Consider the following 18,896-nt stretch of genomic DNA (forward strand, 5'->3'; position numbering starts at 1 on the left):
TCCTATAAAACCCGCAATTAAGGGTAACGGGATTTTACAGGAGGAGGAGTCTGTTGCATCACTAAAAGAGGTACATTTAAAGTGTTAATATATAATCTGAATCTAAATCTGCATGATTTTATATTTTACCTAACTTATATGATTTTTAGGCATCCGCTCGGGAGTCACAACAAGTGACGCAGCAAGTTCGTAGCGTACCACCCACTGGTCCTCCGAAGATAGCGGCAAAAAAAGGCGGTGCTTTTGTGCCTCGATACCGGACGACGCTCGCAACAATGGTTGATATGTACGATTTGAAGGATGGTGCTTTACGTGAAATCAATATGGATGAAAGTGTCTTCGGTATTGAATTCATGTCACATATTGCAATTGATGACTTGGAAGAGATTTTTACGCATGAACAACTAGGCGTCGGTAATATGCACTCATACATCCGGTAATATTCACTCATCCGATATATTATTTAATTAGTCCCACAATATAATTTATTTACACATTTCAATGAAAATAATCTAATGTTTATTATGTTTTTATTTAAGGTTGTTGTATGACAGAGTGTTGCGCGGGACTGTATTGTCTAACAGATTCCGTTTCGTGTCTTCCGCCCATTGCAGCGGAATGGCAATTGATTCGGAACCGGAATCAGTTAGACAGCTCTTAGTCGATAGATTCATGTCCACTGGCAATTCAGAAAGTCTGCATCTTTGGGCGTATAATACCCGACCAGTAGGGTTAGTTCTCATTCTTGGTTCATCTAATCTCTGTTTCTTTTGTGTATAGCAAAATTTTCATATAACCTATTGTTTTAATTTATAGAGCACACTGGTTGTTGCTTGCTATCAACCCTATAAGAGAAGTCGTGTATTATCTGAATTCGGTAAATGGTGACTGGACCAATTATCCGGCTATGAAGGAAATCGTTGATTTGTAAGTGGGATCGTTCTAAATATTCGTGTATATTTATATATTTACTTATTTGTGGGATTGACCTAAATATATGCTTTTATATATTTGTTAATTAGATCAATACAAGTGTTCCGAAGTCAACGGGACGCACAGGTATCCCGGACTAAATCAAACAACATTACTTGGATCAAAGTGCAGGTACATTATTTTTCACAATTTTGCTTATAATATTTATGCTACTTGATAAAACAAGACAACTATAAAATCTTATTTGTTTTTCTATGTAGTGTCCGCAACAGCGAAACAGTTCAGATTGCGGATACTTTGTTTTGAGGTTTATGAAAGAAATCCTTCAGGCGAATCAATTAGAGATTCCGCTCACGGTATGAATTTATAACTTAAGATAATTTCATATAATTTATTACATTTAACTAAATATATCATTCATATTATGTTTTTGTTTTGTAGTACCTTGACGAATTCCGTGCTGCTGGGTACCCGAGACTTAAGTTGGAAGAAATCAAAGAGGATTTGTGTCACTTTTATATTAAGCAATTTTTCATGTAGGATTTGTGTCGATTTGAACTATAATATTATTGATATTGTAATGATGTATATATATAATTTTGGATATTATAATGGTATTATATTAGTATATATATATTGTCTTACTGATGGCTGAAATTATATCGTCGAAAATATATTACAGGTCGAAAATATTACAGGTTGAAAACATATTACAGGTCGAAAATATTACAGGTCGACTGAGAGGATTAAATTACAGGCTGCACATTAAAATACCTCATTTAGCATCGACAGCGCTTTTAAAAAACGCTCTTAAAGGTCCACCTACAAAAGCGCTTCTTAGTAAAAGCGCTGCCAAAGAATAATAAAAAAGCATAAAAAATTAAAAAAAAAATGCAACATACGAAGCGCTTTTGGAAAAGCGCTCTTATAGGGGGGCTACCAGAGCGCTTTTTCCAGGAAAGCGCTCTTATAGGGGGGCCTACCAGAGCGCTTTTTCCAGAAAAGCGCTCTTATAGGGGGGGCCTACAAGAGCGCTTTTTCCAGAAAAGCGCTCTTATAGGGGGGCCTACCAGAGCGCTTTCTGAAGCGCTTTTGTTACCTACGCCAGCGCTGGCTTTCACAGCACTTTTAAAGCCCATAAAAAGCGCTTTTAAAGCCCCAGCGTGTTGTAGTGAGGAACCGTCAGAAATAGTTATTTTGAAATGCCTATTTAAGCAGAAGAATAGAATCATTTTAGGGGTCCGCAATTTTATACTTTATGACAAACTCAATCTCTACACTGAAAATGAGAAACGAGTGCAGTCTGAAAATGTATGTTTGTGTACCAATTTACTTTTAATGCAATCATTTACATCCTTTTTATTAATACCATTTTGTTTCTTGTTTTCCTTCCACGCTTCATCTTCTTTTATTTTGCATTTGTTTCAGTTAAAGTCTTTCACTTGTTTTCCTTTTTCTTTACATTTATTGTTGTTGGTCTTTATCGCATTCAATTGAATTCCATCCTCGCATTTACTACTTTCAAAAGTCATTTACTTTCCACTTCTTTGTCATTCATTAAAACTTCCACATTAGGCGAAAATATACAACAAATCACAAATTAGCACCATTGTCTGGAATATTCTAGTTGATTCCGCAAAGTAACCTTTAAAAAGGAAACTAGCGATTATTTACCATTTTTCAGGGTAAACAAATTGGCATGCCCAGTGGGACACGTTAGGGCTAAATATTATCATCTGTTTTAATCAAATCGAAAGTATGTATGAGATTAAGAAGTGGTAGGCAATTGAGTGAAATGTCGAATAACAACACTTCAAATAATGTCGCTCCACCTAGAAACAATATAGATGTGGTTCCAACTGGAACGTTACCATAAAATACGGTGTTTATGTCGCCAACACGAAATTCTAATAATACTGGGACAGTGGCAGCCACTGTATCGTCGCCAATATGTTCGCCATTCCAGTTGGCGAGACCATTATTTCAAGGAGGAATTCCTCCACCTGGATTTTCCCAATATGGAATGCCTACATCAATGATGATGGGATTACATACTAATCATGCTACTTATTCTGAAAACATGATGGCTACAGGTACTTCTTATAATCCAGGAGGGCGAACCCCAGGAGTAGGGTATTTGCCACCACCGTCACCGATGTTAAATACGTCCTCCATGATTTCACTTAGACAACAGATGGATGAGAGTAATCATGATATGGTTAATGCTTTGATTCAACAAATTGGGACTATATTCACTCCCATGATAAATAACACAAACCATAGTTATGAAATGTTAGCCAATCAAATGTCTAGAATAGCAGATTTCTTTGGGACACCACTGGTTCAACCTAGGCATACGTCCCAAGTGTCGAACGTGAGGGTAGTCAAAACACCAGAAAATGGGGTTGATTTAGGTACTCAACATCAAGCTACAGAGCGAGACGATGAAGAACATTTGGAACAAAATATACCCAGGGTAGTACAAAGAAATCAAGATGCGGAGCAAGTTTTAAGAAATGTTCAGCAAAATAATTTTATGGGTCATAATAACATTTCAAATGTACTAGAACAAATCTTAGTCCAAAATGGTATAAATGTGGGTTTGCATAGACCCAACTTTGTATCTCCTCTGTCGGAGTATATTAGACAAACTGAGTTACATAGAGGTTGGAAAGTCCCAAAATTTACAAAGTTTGCTGGCGAGACTGGCGAATCTACAGTCGAACACGTTGCTAGTTTCGAGACGGAAGCGGGAGATCTTGCTAATAATGATAATTTAAAATTAAAATACTTTCCTAGTTCTTTAACGAAGAATGCTTTCACTTGGTTCACCACTTTGCCACCTCAATCAGTGTTTTCGTGGAACCAATTAGAAAGACTGTTTCATGAACAGTTTTATATGGGACAGTCTAAGATTAGTTTGAAAGAGTTAGCAGGTGTAAGACAAAAGACGTCTGAGTCGATAGATGATTATTTAAATCGATTTAGATTATTAAAGGCTAGATGTTTTACACAAGTCCCAGAGCATGAGTTAGTCGAAATGGCTGCTGGTGGTTTAGACTATTCTGTTAGGAAAAAGTTAGACACTCAATACTTGAGAGATATGGCGCAGTTAGCTGATAGGGTTCGCCAGGTAGATAAGATCAAATAAATATCATAAGAAAGAAACGTGGCATATGTTGCAACAGATGAGTTAGACTCAGATAGTAGTTATGACGAAAACGAGGTTAACGTGGCTGAGTTAAAACCAGGACCTCCGTATGTTTGTAAATTACTCAAGCCTTCGAATGGAAAAAATCCTGTAGAAGAAAACCAAAATGAAAAGTTCACAAATAAAACTTATACTTTTGATATAACAAAATGTGATGAGATATTTGATTTGTTAGTTGCTGATGGACAAATCATTATGCCTCCAGGATTAAAAAATCCTCCTTTAGAACAAAAGAAGAAAAGAGGATTTTGTAAATTTCATAATTTTTTGGGCCATAAAACATCTCAATGTGTGCTTTTCATGGATTTGGTGCAGAAGGCTTTGAAGGAAGGTAGACTGCAATTTGGTGGGAAGCCAAAATCATCAATGCAAGTGGATGAAAATCCAATGATGATTGGAGAAGATAACTGCACTGAAGTTGCTGATATCATGATGGTCGAAACTACTGAGCATTTTGATGAAGGAAAGAATGTGGCTACTGATGGCCAGATATTGAGCATGGCTTACCCTAAGCCAGCCGAAAGTTTGCTGAGGTTTTTGGAAAGATGTCACAAAAACAATGCATAAGTTGGATTTTGCCCAAGATGTGACGCTGTGTATGATGTCGATGCTGCGAAGAAAATTAGGTTTGATCCTAGACGAGGCCAAAAAAGTCAATTTTGGTTTGCAGGAGAGAGGAGTATGACTCGTAGGACTGAAGTTTACAGGAAGAAATTCGAAAAGCCAAGAACTTTTCTTCCCCCATCTGACGTTCCCCAAGATAAATGGGTGAATCCTGTCAACTTTTAAGGAGGAAAGTGCCTTGAATGGAAGATCCAAGAGGCAGGAGCCAGTGCTGAGAGATCAAAGGGAAATGGGTCAAAGAAAAAGGACTACATATCCCCAAATTACAAAGGGAAGAATCCAATGACAAGAAGTCAATGGAGACGATACCAGAGAAATCACAAAAATAGAGGTATTCCGTCAAATCCAGTTCAGATACAGTTCGACAGATACCAACCAAAACCTTATCAGAAAAAGTTAACAGAAGAGCAAATAAGAGTAGCTAAGAATCGTTTATCGACTGGTTTAGTACTAGGAAAAGAAATGGTGGAAAATTCACCAAATACTAATGTTGGTAAAGAGCTGGAGTATTCCCCATTGTTAGACGAAAAGCTCGTGGACGATAACTTTGACGTGGAATCAGGCGAGTTATTGATTAACTGCGGGATTGTGTCCATACTTCCTGCTGAGTTCGACAGGGTTTCAGAGGCTTCTGAAACCGGAGATGACTTTATGTTGGACGAAAAGGAAGAAGATATGCCTGTCTGTTATTATGTAATGGAAAATGGCGTAGTTGAGGGACAAAAGGCTGTATTTGAAAAACCTGATTATGGGATGAAATACCATCTCAAGCCTTTGTTCATACGGGCAAAAGTAAATGGTGTGTCTGTCAATAAAGTGTTTGTTGATGGTGGGGCGGCTGTGAATTTGATGCCTCACTCTTTATTGCACAAAATTGGAAAATCTGATAGAGATTTAAGGCTTCACAATATGGTGTTGTCAAATTATGAAGGTAAGACCAGCGGCATCCTGGGAGTATTACAAGTGAAATTAGCTGTAGGTTCGACAGTAAGGCCCACTATTTTTATGGTGATTGCTTCAGAAGAAAATTTCAAATTGCTGTTGGGTCGAGAGTGGATTCATGGGGTAGGAGTTGTCCCGTCAACATTGCACCAGAGGGTTGCAATTTGGAGAGAAGATGGAATCGTGGAAAATGTGGAGGCTGATCAGAGTTATTATAAAGCTGATGCAAGCAAAGTGAGTCAAAGACACTTTGAACAGCATTTGGCTAACGTAGGTCCTTGTTGTAGAGTAGAGGAAATATATTCTTCTGACGAAAGTGTGTCTAAATACTTGAATTTAGACCCCAATTATGGTTTTATTTGGAATAAAGATGACCCAAATGAGCCAATGAATGGAGAAAGTCCGCCTGATGGGTGGACAATGATTGGTGACAATGACTGTTGAGTCAATTTATTTGGCTCGAATTATGGCTTATTTAGCCGAAAATAAATTAAAAGCGGCTCTTAAAGCCGACTTAGAGGAAAATATGGCTTTAGAGGCCATGCTTACAAACGAAAATACTCAATCTAACAAGTTGGATTCAGAGTTTGAAAGGTTTGATGGGATTTATGATGACGAACCTCTTAGATTCAAAAAAGATCCAGATGAACCGCATAGAAGGATGAAAGCTCAATATCCTCTTGAGGAAATTGACTTGGGTGAGGGTTCATTGCGACGACCAACTTATGTTAGGGCAAAGATGGATGTCGAAATGAAGATTAAATTAACTCAGCTTCTCAAGGAATACAAGGATTGTTTTGCTTGGGATTATAATGAGATGCCTAGTTTGAGTCGAACTGTGGTAGAACATCACTTGCCATTAAAATTTGTGCAAAAGCCAGTAAAACAAGCTCCAAGAAGATTCTCCCCAGATGTCATGGCGAAAATCAAAGTGGAGATTGAACGACTTTTAAAAAGCAAGTTCATTCAAACTGAAAGGTATGTCGAAATGGTTAGCTAATATTGTACCTGTCACTAAGAAAAATGGGACACTTCGGGTGTGTATAAATTTCAGAGATTTGAGTCGTGCTACTCCCAAAGATGAATATTCCATGCATGTGGCTGAAATGTTAGTTGACTCAGCTGCAGGCTTTCAATATTTAAGTATGTTAGATGGCTATTCAGGATATAATCAAATTTTTATCGCTGAAGAGGACGTACCTAAAACAACATTTAGATGCCCAGGTGCTTTAGGTACTTATGAATGGGTGGTGATGCCGTTTGGTTTAAAAAATGTTTGAGCCACTTATCAAAGGGCAATGAATTTAATGTTTCATGATTTCATAGAGCATTTTATGCAGGTTTATATTGATGACATAGTAATAAAGTCATCATCTGAAAATGAACATTTGAACCACCTTCGACAGTCCTTTGAAAGGATGAGGAAGTACGGTTTAAAAGTGAATCCTTTAAAATGTGCTTTTGGTGTTCATGCAGGGGATTTCCTTGGTTTTGTGGTGCATAAAAAGGCATTGAAAAACCAAAACAAGACCAAGGCAATTTTGGAGTTGCAAGCGCCAGACACAAAAAATCAGTTACAATCACTGTTGGGGAAGATTAATTTCTTGAGGAGATTTATCTCAAATTTAAGTGGAAAGACGAAACTATTTTCGTTGTTGCTCATACTCAAGATTAATGATGTATTCAGATGGGAAGAAGAACATCAACATGCGTTTGATCAAATCAAGGCATACTTGACGAAGCCTCCCATTTTAATACCCCCAAATAGAAATAAGAATATGAAATTGTACATAGCTGCATCTGATTCGACAATTGGGAGCATGTTATTGCAAGAAGATGATCATGGCGTCGAAAGAGCTATTTATTATCTAAGTAGAATTTTAGTGGATGCAGAAACTAGATATTCTGATATTGAAAAACTATGTTTATGTTTGTACTACTCATGTAATAAGTTAAAGCAATATATGAAACCTGCTGATGTGTATGTCTCGTCTCATTATGATATTATTAAGCATATGTTGTCCAAACCTATTTTGCATAGCAGAATTGGAAAATGGGCGCTATATTTAACTGAATTCTCTTTAACTTATGTTTCTTTGAAAGCTATGAAAGGGCAGATAGTAGCTGACTTCATATTTGACCATGGATTGAATGATGTATCAGTAAATATGGTCACTCAGACTATGTGGCAATTGTATTTTGATGGTTCCAGTCATAGAAATGGTTCAAGTATTGGGGTTTTAATTATATCTCCCCAGGGTATAGCTTCGACGTTTAAGTACAAGATCAGTGAAGCATGTTCTAATAATGAGGTAGAATATGAAGCTTTGATTACTCGATTGAGAGCTCTTTTAGATTTAGGGGCTACTGAAGCCAGATAAAAGGTGACTCCGAGCTTGTTATTCGACAAATTAAAAAGGAGTATAAATATATTAAAGAAAATTTAATCATTTACTATGCTCTAGTAATTCAGTTATTGGAGAAATTTCACATGGTGCATATAACTCATGTGCCTAGGATTGAAAACAGTGCAGCAAATGAGTTAGCACAAATTGCTTCGGGATATCGAGTTTCTAAAGATCGACTGGGAGAGTTAATTGAAGTCAAAGACAAAGAAGTCGAACGTTATTACCCTGCTTTGTCAATAGCAAAAATTGGGGGGGGGGGGGGAATGTGAAAGTGAAGGCGAAGGTTTAGAAACATATGAAAGTGGTGAAATTTTTGCCATTGACGATATGACAGATGCTGATTGGCGAAAACCATTGGTACAATACTTAAACAATCCAGTTGGGGTGACTGATCGGAAAATTAAGTATAGAGCTTTGAGTTATGTCATATTAGGGAATGAATTGTATAAGAAGACAGTCGAAGGTGTGTTAATGAAATGTTTAAGTGAGGCTGAAGCATTTATAGCTGTATCTGAAGTACATAGTGTTGCTTGTGGGGCACACCAATCAGGCTATAAGATGAAATGGCTTTTGTTTCGACGCGGGTTATATTGGCCTTCAATGTTAAAATATTGTATTGAATTTGCAAAAGGTTTCCAAGAATGCCAGAAGTTTTCAGGTATTCAACATTTACCCGCTAGTGAATTACATGCAATAGTGAAACCTTGGTCGTTTCGAGGTTGGGCTTTAGATTTAATAGGAGAAATAAAACATGCTTCGTCTAAACAGCAGAGGTATATTTTAGTTGGGATAGATTATTTTACGAAATGGATAGAGGCTATCCCATTAGTGAGTGTTAATCAAGAAAGTGTGATTGATTTCATACAAAAATTTATAATTTTTAGATATGGGATACCAGAAACCATTACTACTGATCAAGGATCAGTCTTCACTGGTCGAAAAATGAAAGAGTTTGCAAAAGAAACAGGTTTCAAGTTGTTGATTTCGACCCCATACTATGCCCAAGCCAATGGACAAGTCGAAGCTGCTAATAAAGTTATCATAAATTTGATAAAGAAGCATGTGGGAAGAAAGCCAAAGAACTGGCATCAGACACTTGACCAAATTTTATGGGCTTGTCGAACTTCCCCAAAATAGGCAACAAATACTACTCCATTTCGTCTAACTTTTGGACATGATGCAGTGTTACCTGTTGAAATTTGTCTGCAAACATAGATGAATATTGGAATTTGATGTTAGATGAGCTGGTTGATTTAAACGAAGAAAGGTTAATAGCCTTGGACAGACTGGTAAAGCAAAAAGAGAAAGTGGCGAACGCTTATAATAAGAAAGTGAAAACAAAAATGTTTGCTTTAAATGACTATGTTTGGAAAGTCATTTTACCTACGGATCAAAAAGACAAGTCCTTAGGAAAATGGTCACCTAATTGGGAATGACCATTTAAAATTGTTCAAATCTTCACAAATAACGCATATGAAATCGAGGAGTTAAGTGAAGATCGTCGAATCCTGAGGATAAATGGTAAGTATTTGAAGAAATATAAACCAATAATTCAGGAGATAACAATTGAAATTTAACAAAATGAAAATATGATTAATAATGGCTCAATAGCCAGATAGTACATTTGAAGGTTATAAGTAAAGCCACAAATTACAAAGTTAAAAGGTTGGAAATTCCCTCTTAAATCCTTCTAAGGCGTTTGACTCAAAGTCAAGTTTCTGGTTGAGTCAAGCCAAGCCTTGTTTCAAAAGGGAAATGTATTTCTTTAGCTTTAAAGCCTTTTCGCCATGGCTGATACCCTTCAAAGCTTCCTGGTTGCAGTTTCGGACGAAGGAATACCCTCAGATTGAGCCAGATTTGCTTTCTTTTCCTCAAGGACGAGAATTTTTTGTTGAAGCTCCGCAATCTGGGCTTGGTAGTCAGAGATTTCATCATTAATAGGCTTTTCTTTCTCAGAAAATTTCTGGATCTTATCTTGAAATTCTCTAACCCTTTTCTCAGAAGCTGCACTGAAATCCCACTCACTGTCCATTTCAAGAGCCTTGTTCTTCATTTGTAAGTCAGCATTTTTGCGTGTGACCAAGTCTTGCCAAACTTGGTTGAAGTAAGCTTCAAATCTGAAGAAGTATTAGGCTACATGATTGGGAAGTGGCGCTTTGAGTATTTGGTCTAACATTTTTCTTATCTCGCCACCAAAAGAGTCAGATTCTTCTAGAACAGTGAGAAACTCAGGTTCATGAATATGACCACGAAGGTCACAGATTAAGGAAACTATTGACGCTTCGATTTCAGATTCTGGGATAGAAGTCTGAATGGAAGTTTCTTGAATCAAGGAAGTTTCCCTAAGCCTTTGAAGATGCAGCGGAGCTTCTGAAGGGTTGGTCTTTTTCAGATTCAGAATTTCTTCTTGACTAAGAGGATTATTAGAGGTATTTTCTTCAGGATGATTGATTGGATGAGTTTGAAAGCCAGTTTTGGGGGATGTGTCGACTGTGGCAAGAGTTGGTTGGATATCAGCTTGGGTTTTAGATGGCGAAAGTATTGGTGGAACTTGTGCAGAACCTTGAAGGTTCATTTCTTGATTGGCTTGGGTCACTGGAGAGGTGAGAGTAACAGTTGGTGCAGGCATAGGTCGAGGTGAAGAATTGGTGGAATTAGTACCACTCCCAAAAGCATCTATTTGTTGTGGACTTGGAAGAGAGTTGAAGGAAGGCTTGTTGACGGTTGCTTCACCTTTCTGAGGAGAATCATCGACAATCACCAAGGGCTTCTGTTAAAAAGAGTAACTTATGTATCAGATAAGCATTCGACGAAAGAAAACAAAACAATAATAGAATGATTATACCTCAACATGTGCCTCTGCTGGTTTTTTCACTCATTTAGGAGGAGGCTTCTTGGTGTTTCTAGTGATAGTTTTCTTCTTCTTTGACAGTGTTGGAGGATTGGAGAAGATTTCACTTTCGTCAGGTTGTGGAGGTTGGGTTTCCTCTGGTTCATCTTTCACAATAAACTGAGAAACAAAGTTTCTCGTTAGGTCAAAAAAGGAAAAGAAATAAAAGCCAAGTTGAAAAAGACATACCTTTCGTCTTGTGGTTTGTTTTTTAGGGGGAGGTCCAATGTTGGTCGAAGCTGCTTGACGTTTTTGCCCCTGAATCGGACATTAGTTATTAAAAACAAAGAGAATGAGTAATGTCAGTAAGTATCCAAATATCTGTTTGACGATAGGGTCTTCGACTTCGTTGACAGGTTCGTCACCAGAGAGATTTAGAAAAAAAAATCAATGATATATGTGAATAAATAGGGAAGGACAATATGATAAATATTGGTTAAGAGAGGAAATATACCTTTGAAGAATTGATCTTCCAAGATGTCATAGGCAGTGTTTAGCCTTTCATATAAATTGGTGTCGAAAAGTTGATAATAAATGTTCCACCACATTTCAAATTCTTTTGTTGTAAAATAAGAATTTTGAAAGGTAAAGTTGGGAAGTTCTAAACTTTTCCTGCTGAGGAATTTGAGTCAATCCGTACGGTTCTCAGCTGTGAACTTTCGACCAGACCAACATATGTCAGTAGATCGACTATAGAAACTTTTTGGCAACATCTGGCTCAGACCAAATTGTCTGGAGACCAAGTTTGGTTGATAACTGATAAACCCATAACACTTGTCTGTTGCTTCAATAAGATGTGACAAAAGTGTAGGAGTTAGAAATGCAGCCCAAACACCATTAAGTTCAGCACGCAGAGTGGGGGTGTCACCAAGGAAGATGGCTCTAAACCAAGTGGGCCCAAAACACCTGTTGGAAAAATGAGCCATGGACGCAAGAAAGACTTTGCAGTTTGCAAATAGTTTTATAAATTTGAAGAAATTGGTGCGGTTTGAATCGCACTGAGGAGTTTGAAGAGCTAACTTCACACCTTCGACTCTTCTATCATGAAGGACTTCGAGGATGGCTGGAGAAACGGTGAAACCCAAAGTATGTTCAAACGTGGCATTTAGCTAGTGTTGCAGAAGCCAATAAGGCCCAGACAATGAGAGTTGTTTTGGAGTCTAAATGAGTCGTTTGATTCTAAGGGAGGCTACTCCCATATTACAATAAAGGTAAGCAAGCAGTAACTTACCTAAGGAGATCTTTTGACCTTAATGAATTTGGATCGCCATGGGAATGTAAGCTTTAGCTATTTGAAGGGAACCTGGGCAGAAGAGATAATAAGTCAACCAAAAAGTCAGGAAGGCGACATGCTCTTCGTCTGACACTTCAGAAGTACTTTTGTCATGATGAGTTTGAATGTAGCTTGTGATGGTGGCATTGGCGAAATTGAATTCCATTTGAGTTGGCAAGGTGGGGTCAAAAACTTCTCCCATGGGCGAAAGCCCTATGATAGCAGCCACGTCGAAGAGGGTCGAGGTCATCATTCCACAAGGGAAGTGGAACGTGTTAGTCAAACCTTCCCAGAAGAAGAGTGACACTAACAGCATACAAGAGTTTACCTTATGAGCATGCCTGGAGATTTGAATTGCGTCGAAGATACCTAGTTCTTCCCATTGCTGTTGTTTTTCAGCTTGAACTTTGTCGAGCCAAGCGATATAGTTTTTGTTGCCAGGAGGGGCATCGAACGAAAAACCCTCATAGAAGGATCCATAAACTTCAGGTCAAGTTGCCTTTGCTTCTCAAAAGCCAATGGCATAGTCGGAGCATAAGCAAGAAAGAAACTTTGAATTGTTTTTGGATGGGTACGGGTATCTAGGTACGAACCAGAAAATGCAAGGATTTTGTCAGATACTTGGAATGGTATAAGCATCTGGTTTCTCCAGATTGCGGTATTAGCATCGCTTGCGAGTAGAGGAGGAAGTGTTGATATCCCTTTTTCTTCTTCTTCCTGGTTAATGACAAGGGCGAGAGCGTTAGCACCAGTAGTAGAAGCGCTAGCGTTGGACGCCATTGATAAGGAAATGTGTGGATTTTGGAGAGCTTTGCGTTTTTCTAAAAGGTTGCAGGATAAACGGGGAAGAAGAAGAAAAATGGGCAGCTTTTTATAGCAAAGAGTGGTGACTCAGTGACGTCAGCGGAAGACGTTTCAGAAACAAATGTCATTTCATTGGCTGTTTCTTGGGAAATGGTAATAGAAAGTGGGAGAGTGGTTAAATAGACCACTACCTAGGGTTTTAGGTCATGATTAATAACTTTGGAAACTGAAACGTAATGATGGCGTTTAGGGAAGTCGAAATCTGAAGAAAGACAAAATGCCACTTTTCTCTCTAAAAGTCGAAAGCGGCCCTTTTGGGGGGGGGGGAATTTGTTACTAAAGTTTTCAACTTCCCTATATTTTTAGAAAGAATGGGAAGAGACGAAAGAGAGTCTGGTCGAAGAAGGTTCGACGCAGAGTCTAACAAGGCTCCGTCGAAGCAAGCGGTAGCACGTTTGCCCTTAGAAGATGCAAATGTCAAAGGTCTAGCTTCTAAAGCTAGTCGAAGGGCAGGAAGAAAAGTGGCAGTTGTTGGTGGTTTTATATGCTGAGACACGTGGAGAAGTTCTGTTTAATATCTTGTGCATGGTGGTACACGTGTCGTCAAGGGGTTAAGGAATCGTCAGAAACAGTTATTTTGAAATGCCTATTTCAGCAGAAGAATAGAATCATTTTAGGGGTCCGCAATTTTATACTTTACGACAAACTCAATCTCTACACTGAAAATGAGAAACAAGTGCAGTCTGAAAATGTATGTTTGTGTACCAATTTACTTTTAATTCAATCATTTACATCCTTTTCATTAATACCATTTTGTTTCTTGTTTTCCTTCTATGCTTCATCTTCTTTTATTTTGCATTTGTTTCAGTTAAAGTCTTTCACTTGTTTTCCTTTTTCTTTACATTTATTGTTGTTGGTCTTTATCGCATTCGATTGAATTCCATCCTCGCATTTACTACTTTCAAAAGTCATTTACTTTCCACTTCTTTGTCATTCATTAAAACTTCCACATTAGGCGAAAATCTACAACAGATCACAAATTAGCACCATTGTCTGGAATATTCTAGTTGATTCCGCAAAGTAACCTTTAAAAAGGAAACTAGCGATTGTTTACCATTTTTCAGGGTAAACACACCGTCAGATCAATCTTGTGGCTATTTTCACTTCAGCTCATTTTTATATTTTAGTTTCTAACAAACTCTCTTATTTAAAGGATTAACTCGCTATTTTTAAGTACAATTTTCACTTATCATTTGGGTTTTTAATATTCATTTTCTTCACTAATTTGATTGTTGGAGTACTAACTTTGAAAGTTAGCCCCACTCCATTGTATTGAAACTCATCTCCACCGCGACGCAACAATCAACTCAACCTCTTTGGTCATCATTTTGTTCTCCAATAGAACGTTGACGTTGTCCGTGGGAACATATTTTGGATTCCTATAACTACCACGACTTACTGACCTCAAATCCAAATCTCCTTCGACCGAAGCATAAATTTACACCTCCAAGTCAAAATCATCAAATTCACAATCAATTTCCTCTTAATGTAATCATTAGGAAATGGCATGGTCGAAAGTCACTCGTTCCGCTTCCCAATGGCAGACTACTACAACCACAAAAGCAACGGGGAATCATCCTCCACCTCCACCTCCACCGAGGATGAATGGTCAAACCTGAACACCTATGTCTTCTTTTATACAATTGAATCCTTCACAATCGGAGACTGGCCAAGGAACTCATCAGCTTACCTCACTCCTAGTGTTTGTCTAGCAGTTTAAAGAAGGGGAACATCCGCCAAACCTGCAATACCTCCCAAAGCCACCCAAATCGGCTCATGAACTACTAAACAGTATGTTCTAGATGATTCAACAACAAAATTCTCAAGCTATCACAGACAGATTCTCTCGGATCAAAGACAGACTGCCAAATTTCGTCCCAAAGAATAATACCATCCAAGAAGTAGCTTCACAGAAGGTCATTGGAAAAGAGTTTTGAATAAGGACTTTAGCTTGTAAATAAGCGTAGCCTTTTTGAAATTGTTTTGAAAAGAAGTGGGAAAAGTATTTTTGAAGTTTTTGAATATTGAGCAAGCATTTAAGAGCAACTACCCTAATTTTAAGATTTCTGTTCTTTAAGACTTTTGTTTGAAAGGGCTATTCATACCATAAAGAGGGCAGGTAGTCCTTTCATTGGATTTGAAAAGGGTCATCAGAATTATCGTTCACCATGAGACTGTCCCTACCATATAGAGGGTAGGTAGTCTTTAGGGAAGGATATAATAGTCATTTAAGCAACCAGTGAGGATACCTTAGCATTCGAAGGGACGATCATCATTTTATTCGAGGCAGCATCGAGGGACTAGATCTCATATGATGATTTTATTCGTAGGTAGCAGGCTAAGGTATCCTCGTATTCGAGGGACTTGACTATTCTATTTAAATCGAAAGGCAACAGGCAACATAAGAAGGGTTACTATTAAAGGTGTGTGTGTCCCACAATCAAGTGATTCAGTTCGGATATTTAATCTTGTATAAGTTAGTGATTCTACATTCAATTCATGGTTTTCACTCCCTAAATTACTAACCACGCAGTAAAAGAAAGGGAGAAATTAAAGTGCAGAAGGTAAAAGTTCCTACGCTATTGCAATAAACACCTGTGGGCAGAAAAAATAAAATGCGGAAATTAAAATCCTAAACTATTACATGGCTTTAGGGCAGTTACATAATAGTGAAGAAACCAAGCGCGAAAATAAAACCTAAAAACTATTACAACTATTACAAGCCACCAGGGCAAAATTACAGTAATCAAATAGGGCAAAAATAAATAATAAATAAAAGGCAAATTTAAAATTTAAAAATAAAAGCAAAAATTTAAAAGTTTAAGGGGGTAAAAACCCAATGGTATTAAATAAATTATTATGGCTAAAAAAACCTGAAGGTTAAAAAACCCTAGTGACAACATTCACCTGAGGAAGAAATTTTAGTGGGAAAAACCTAAGAGTCAAAAGCCTTATGGCTAAAAAATCTAATGGTATTAAATTAACTATTACGGCTAAAAAATCTAATGACAAACCTAAGGGAAAAATCTGCCTACTGTTTATAGACAACTCTTACCTATTGTTTTCTAGGATTAAGGCTAAAATTAATCTTTAACTACAAACCTTAAATGAGAAATAAAAATAAATTTAATTATTTGACCTAAAAAATTAATCATCTAATTATAAAAAAAAAACTAAGTATTTCTAACTATTAAACCTAATTAAAACAATTATTAAAATTAATTAACTAATTATTTAACTAAAAAAATTAATTAAAAAAAAAGGTTATGTTATTTGCTAAAGACACAAAAAGGAAAAAAAAATAGTTTTGAAAGAGAAAAAGAAAAAGCTATTTAGAAATTAAAACAACAAAACAAAGAATAATTAAAAAACAAGAAAAATAAAGAAGAATTAAGAAACCTGACGTTGGATCTGATGTGAGGAATCATTGGAGGTCCATGGTGTACCAATGGCGTTTTCGAAGAGGCAAAAGCTTTATGCCCTAATAATGGTAAACCCATATTCTTGTAACTCTCTCCTCTTTAGGAGAATGAAGTACCTATAAAAATAGGATAATAATAATAAGAATAATAATAATAATAATAATAGCAATAATAATAGTAATAATAATAATATAATAAAAATAATAATGGTATAATAGAAGTAATTAACAAAAATGATTAATAATAATAATAATTATAATAAAAAAAAGGTTAGTAATGATAATAGTTACAATAATAAAATAATATTATAAAAAGGGTTTGGCCTCTCCCAAGAAATAAAGAAAGGTTCAGAAAGTTAGATCATAGTTAAAAGGGAAAAAATCCCCAAGGGTTTTAAAAAAAAAGATTATGATCGTATAACATAAATTTAAACTAAAATGTAGCAACAATGACCAAAGCAATGATTTAAAAAAAAAAAAAGGGCCTCAGGCATCATCATTGGCAAAAAATATTGTAATTCTAGCAAAGTATTTGAAAAAGGTTTTTAAAAAAGGTTGAAAGAAAGTGTTTCAAAACATAAAGAGGAGGTCAAGAAACATAGTAATTTTGATAAAAGGTGGCCTCAAGTATTATCATTGGCCAAAAACCACAAACCGAAGTCTTCTTGAATATGGTAAAATCTTTTGAAAAAAAGGAAGGACTCAGGTGTCATCATTGGCCAAAATAAGAGATATTGAAAGCTTTTGAAAAGATATAAAAAAAAGTTGAAAAGGTTTGTGACAGGGTTTGTGAAAATTGTTGATATTTAGAAAATTGTTGATGGAGAAAATTTTAGAAAATAGTTGGTTGGGAGAGAATGAGAATTGTTGATAATTGTTAGAATGAGGGCTAGAAAGTTGTTGGTCTTTTCAATGTGTAGAAGCTAGTGCTATTTATACATAAAAATTATGTTAGTAAAAATATTAAAAGAATCAATTAATTAATTAATTAATAAATCATAACTCTAAATAAAATATAATTTAATTTTGATTTCTAAAATATTTAACTAATTATGTTGATTCTTTCCTAAACTATACAATTATGCAATATTAAAAAATATGAACAAAATCTTTGCAAATCTTTTTTTTTAATGATTTTTGGACTAAAATTACAAAAAATAAAGATTTTAATGAAAAAAAAAATTTTAAAAATGCCTAATAAACAAATACGAAAATAATAATTAAATGATGAAAAAAATACTATTTTTGATTTTTTTAATATTTTATGATTTTTGGTAATTTTTTGACTAAAAAATACATAAAAGTAAAAATTGACTACTTTAAAAAATGCCTATTTAATTAGTACGAAATAAAATAACATTTGCAAATAAAATAACATTTGCAAATATATGAGGGCAAATTTTGGGGTATGACAAAGGGCAAATATATGAGGGCAAATATAGAAGCCCGTCAGTCATCAAGAAGGGAGAGGAAGGAAGAGGTTACTTAAACTCAGTCAAGGAACTCTGCGATTACAATGGAAACTGAGACCTTAAAGAGCATGTCCAACACGTGGACGATCATCTAGACTATTACCACATGGACGGGGACGTAAAATGCAAACTTTTTGCACTTACTTTAACTGAGTACGTTCGAGCTTTGTTAAAATTCCTCCCTCAGGGAGCATGGAATTGTGGAATGAGTTTTGCAAAACTTTTATTACCACTTTATTCATAGGAAAAGGCAATCGACAACTATGGTTGTCCTTTATGGAGTGACTCAAGGCAACAAAGAAACTCTATGTGCATTGTGGACCTCCGTTTTTCGGGCCAAACCTCTGAGCGGGAGAGATACGTGAACTGACTCTTTTTTATCGCTTATGCTTTCGCATTTTTTTGAAAATTCACAGAGTCGCCACCGACCTTTTATTTTATCCAATTAAGGAAAGGTTTATAAAAGAAACAGAAAAAAGACCTTTAAGAAATTCTGGGTAAGGGGGTAGGTTATACAAAGGGAAGGTGTTAGCACCCTTTGTATCCATGGTTATCCATGGGCTCTTAAGTTTGCTTAGCTCACTTGTTTTTCGATCACTTTTCAATTGCTTTAGAATGCTCATATGTGGTTTCAAATGCCTTTGTAAATTGAATTTGTAATGATCCTTGTGCGGATGTATACAAAATGTTTGTTTATCTTTCGAAAGATGTTTTGAAAAGAACGTTAACTTTGTAATGATCCGTGTTTGGATGTATACAAAATATTGTCTTTTTGGAAAGTTTTGTTTTGAAAAACAACAGTGTATGAGAATTTTGTTTGTTTTGATTTGAGCAAGCAAACTAGGAGGTCTACCCTGA

General features: G+C 36.2%; 1 protein-coding gene across 1 annotated transcript; it reads left to right on the forward strand.

Annotated features, from left to right (window-relative positions):
- The first annotated feature begins 361 nt into the window (after positions 1–361).
- LOC131624260 (uncharacterized) lies at positions 362–1,492 on the forward strand. The gene is made up of 6 exons (XM_058895210.1): positions 362–436; positions 540–731; positions 817–927; positions 1,023–1,104; positions 1,194–1,289; positions 1,375–1,492. Exons 1-6 carry the CDS (start codon positions 420–422, stop codon positions 1,471–1,473), a joined length of 597 nt encoding a protein of 198 aa, XP_058751193.1. The 5' UTR covers positions 362–419; the 3' UTR covers positions 1,474–1,492.
- The last annotated feature ends 17,404 nt before the right edge of the window (positions 1,493–18,896 follow it).

This window comes from Vicia villosa, unplaced genomic scaffold (assembly GCF_029867415.1).
Source record: "Vicia villosa cultivar HV-30 ecotype Madison, WI unplaced genomic scaffold, Vvil1.0 ctg.000113F_1_1, whole genome shotgun sequence".
Classification (NCBI taxonomy): Eukaryota; Viridiplantae; Streptophyta; class Magnoliopsida; order Fabales; family Fabaceae; genus Vicia; species Vicia villosa.

Bases quoted from the DNA above. Each gene is read 5' to 3' on its own strand.
- LOC131624260 (XM_058895210.1), top strand. The intron at 1,105-1,193 runs GTACATTATTTT...TTTTCTATGTAG, and splicing joins TTACTTGGATCAAAGTGCAG to TGTCCGCAACAGCGAAACAG. The intron at 1,290-1,374 runs GTATGAATTTAT...TTTGTTTTGTAG, and splicing joins AATTAGAGATTCCGCTCACG to TACCTTGACGAATTCCGTGC.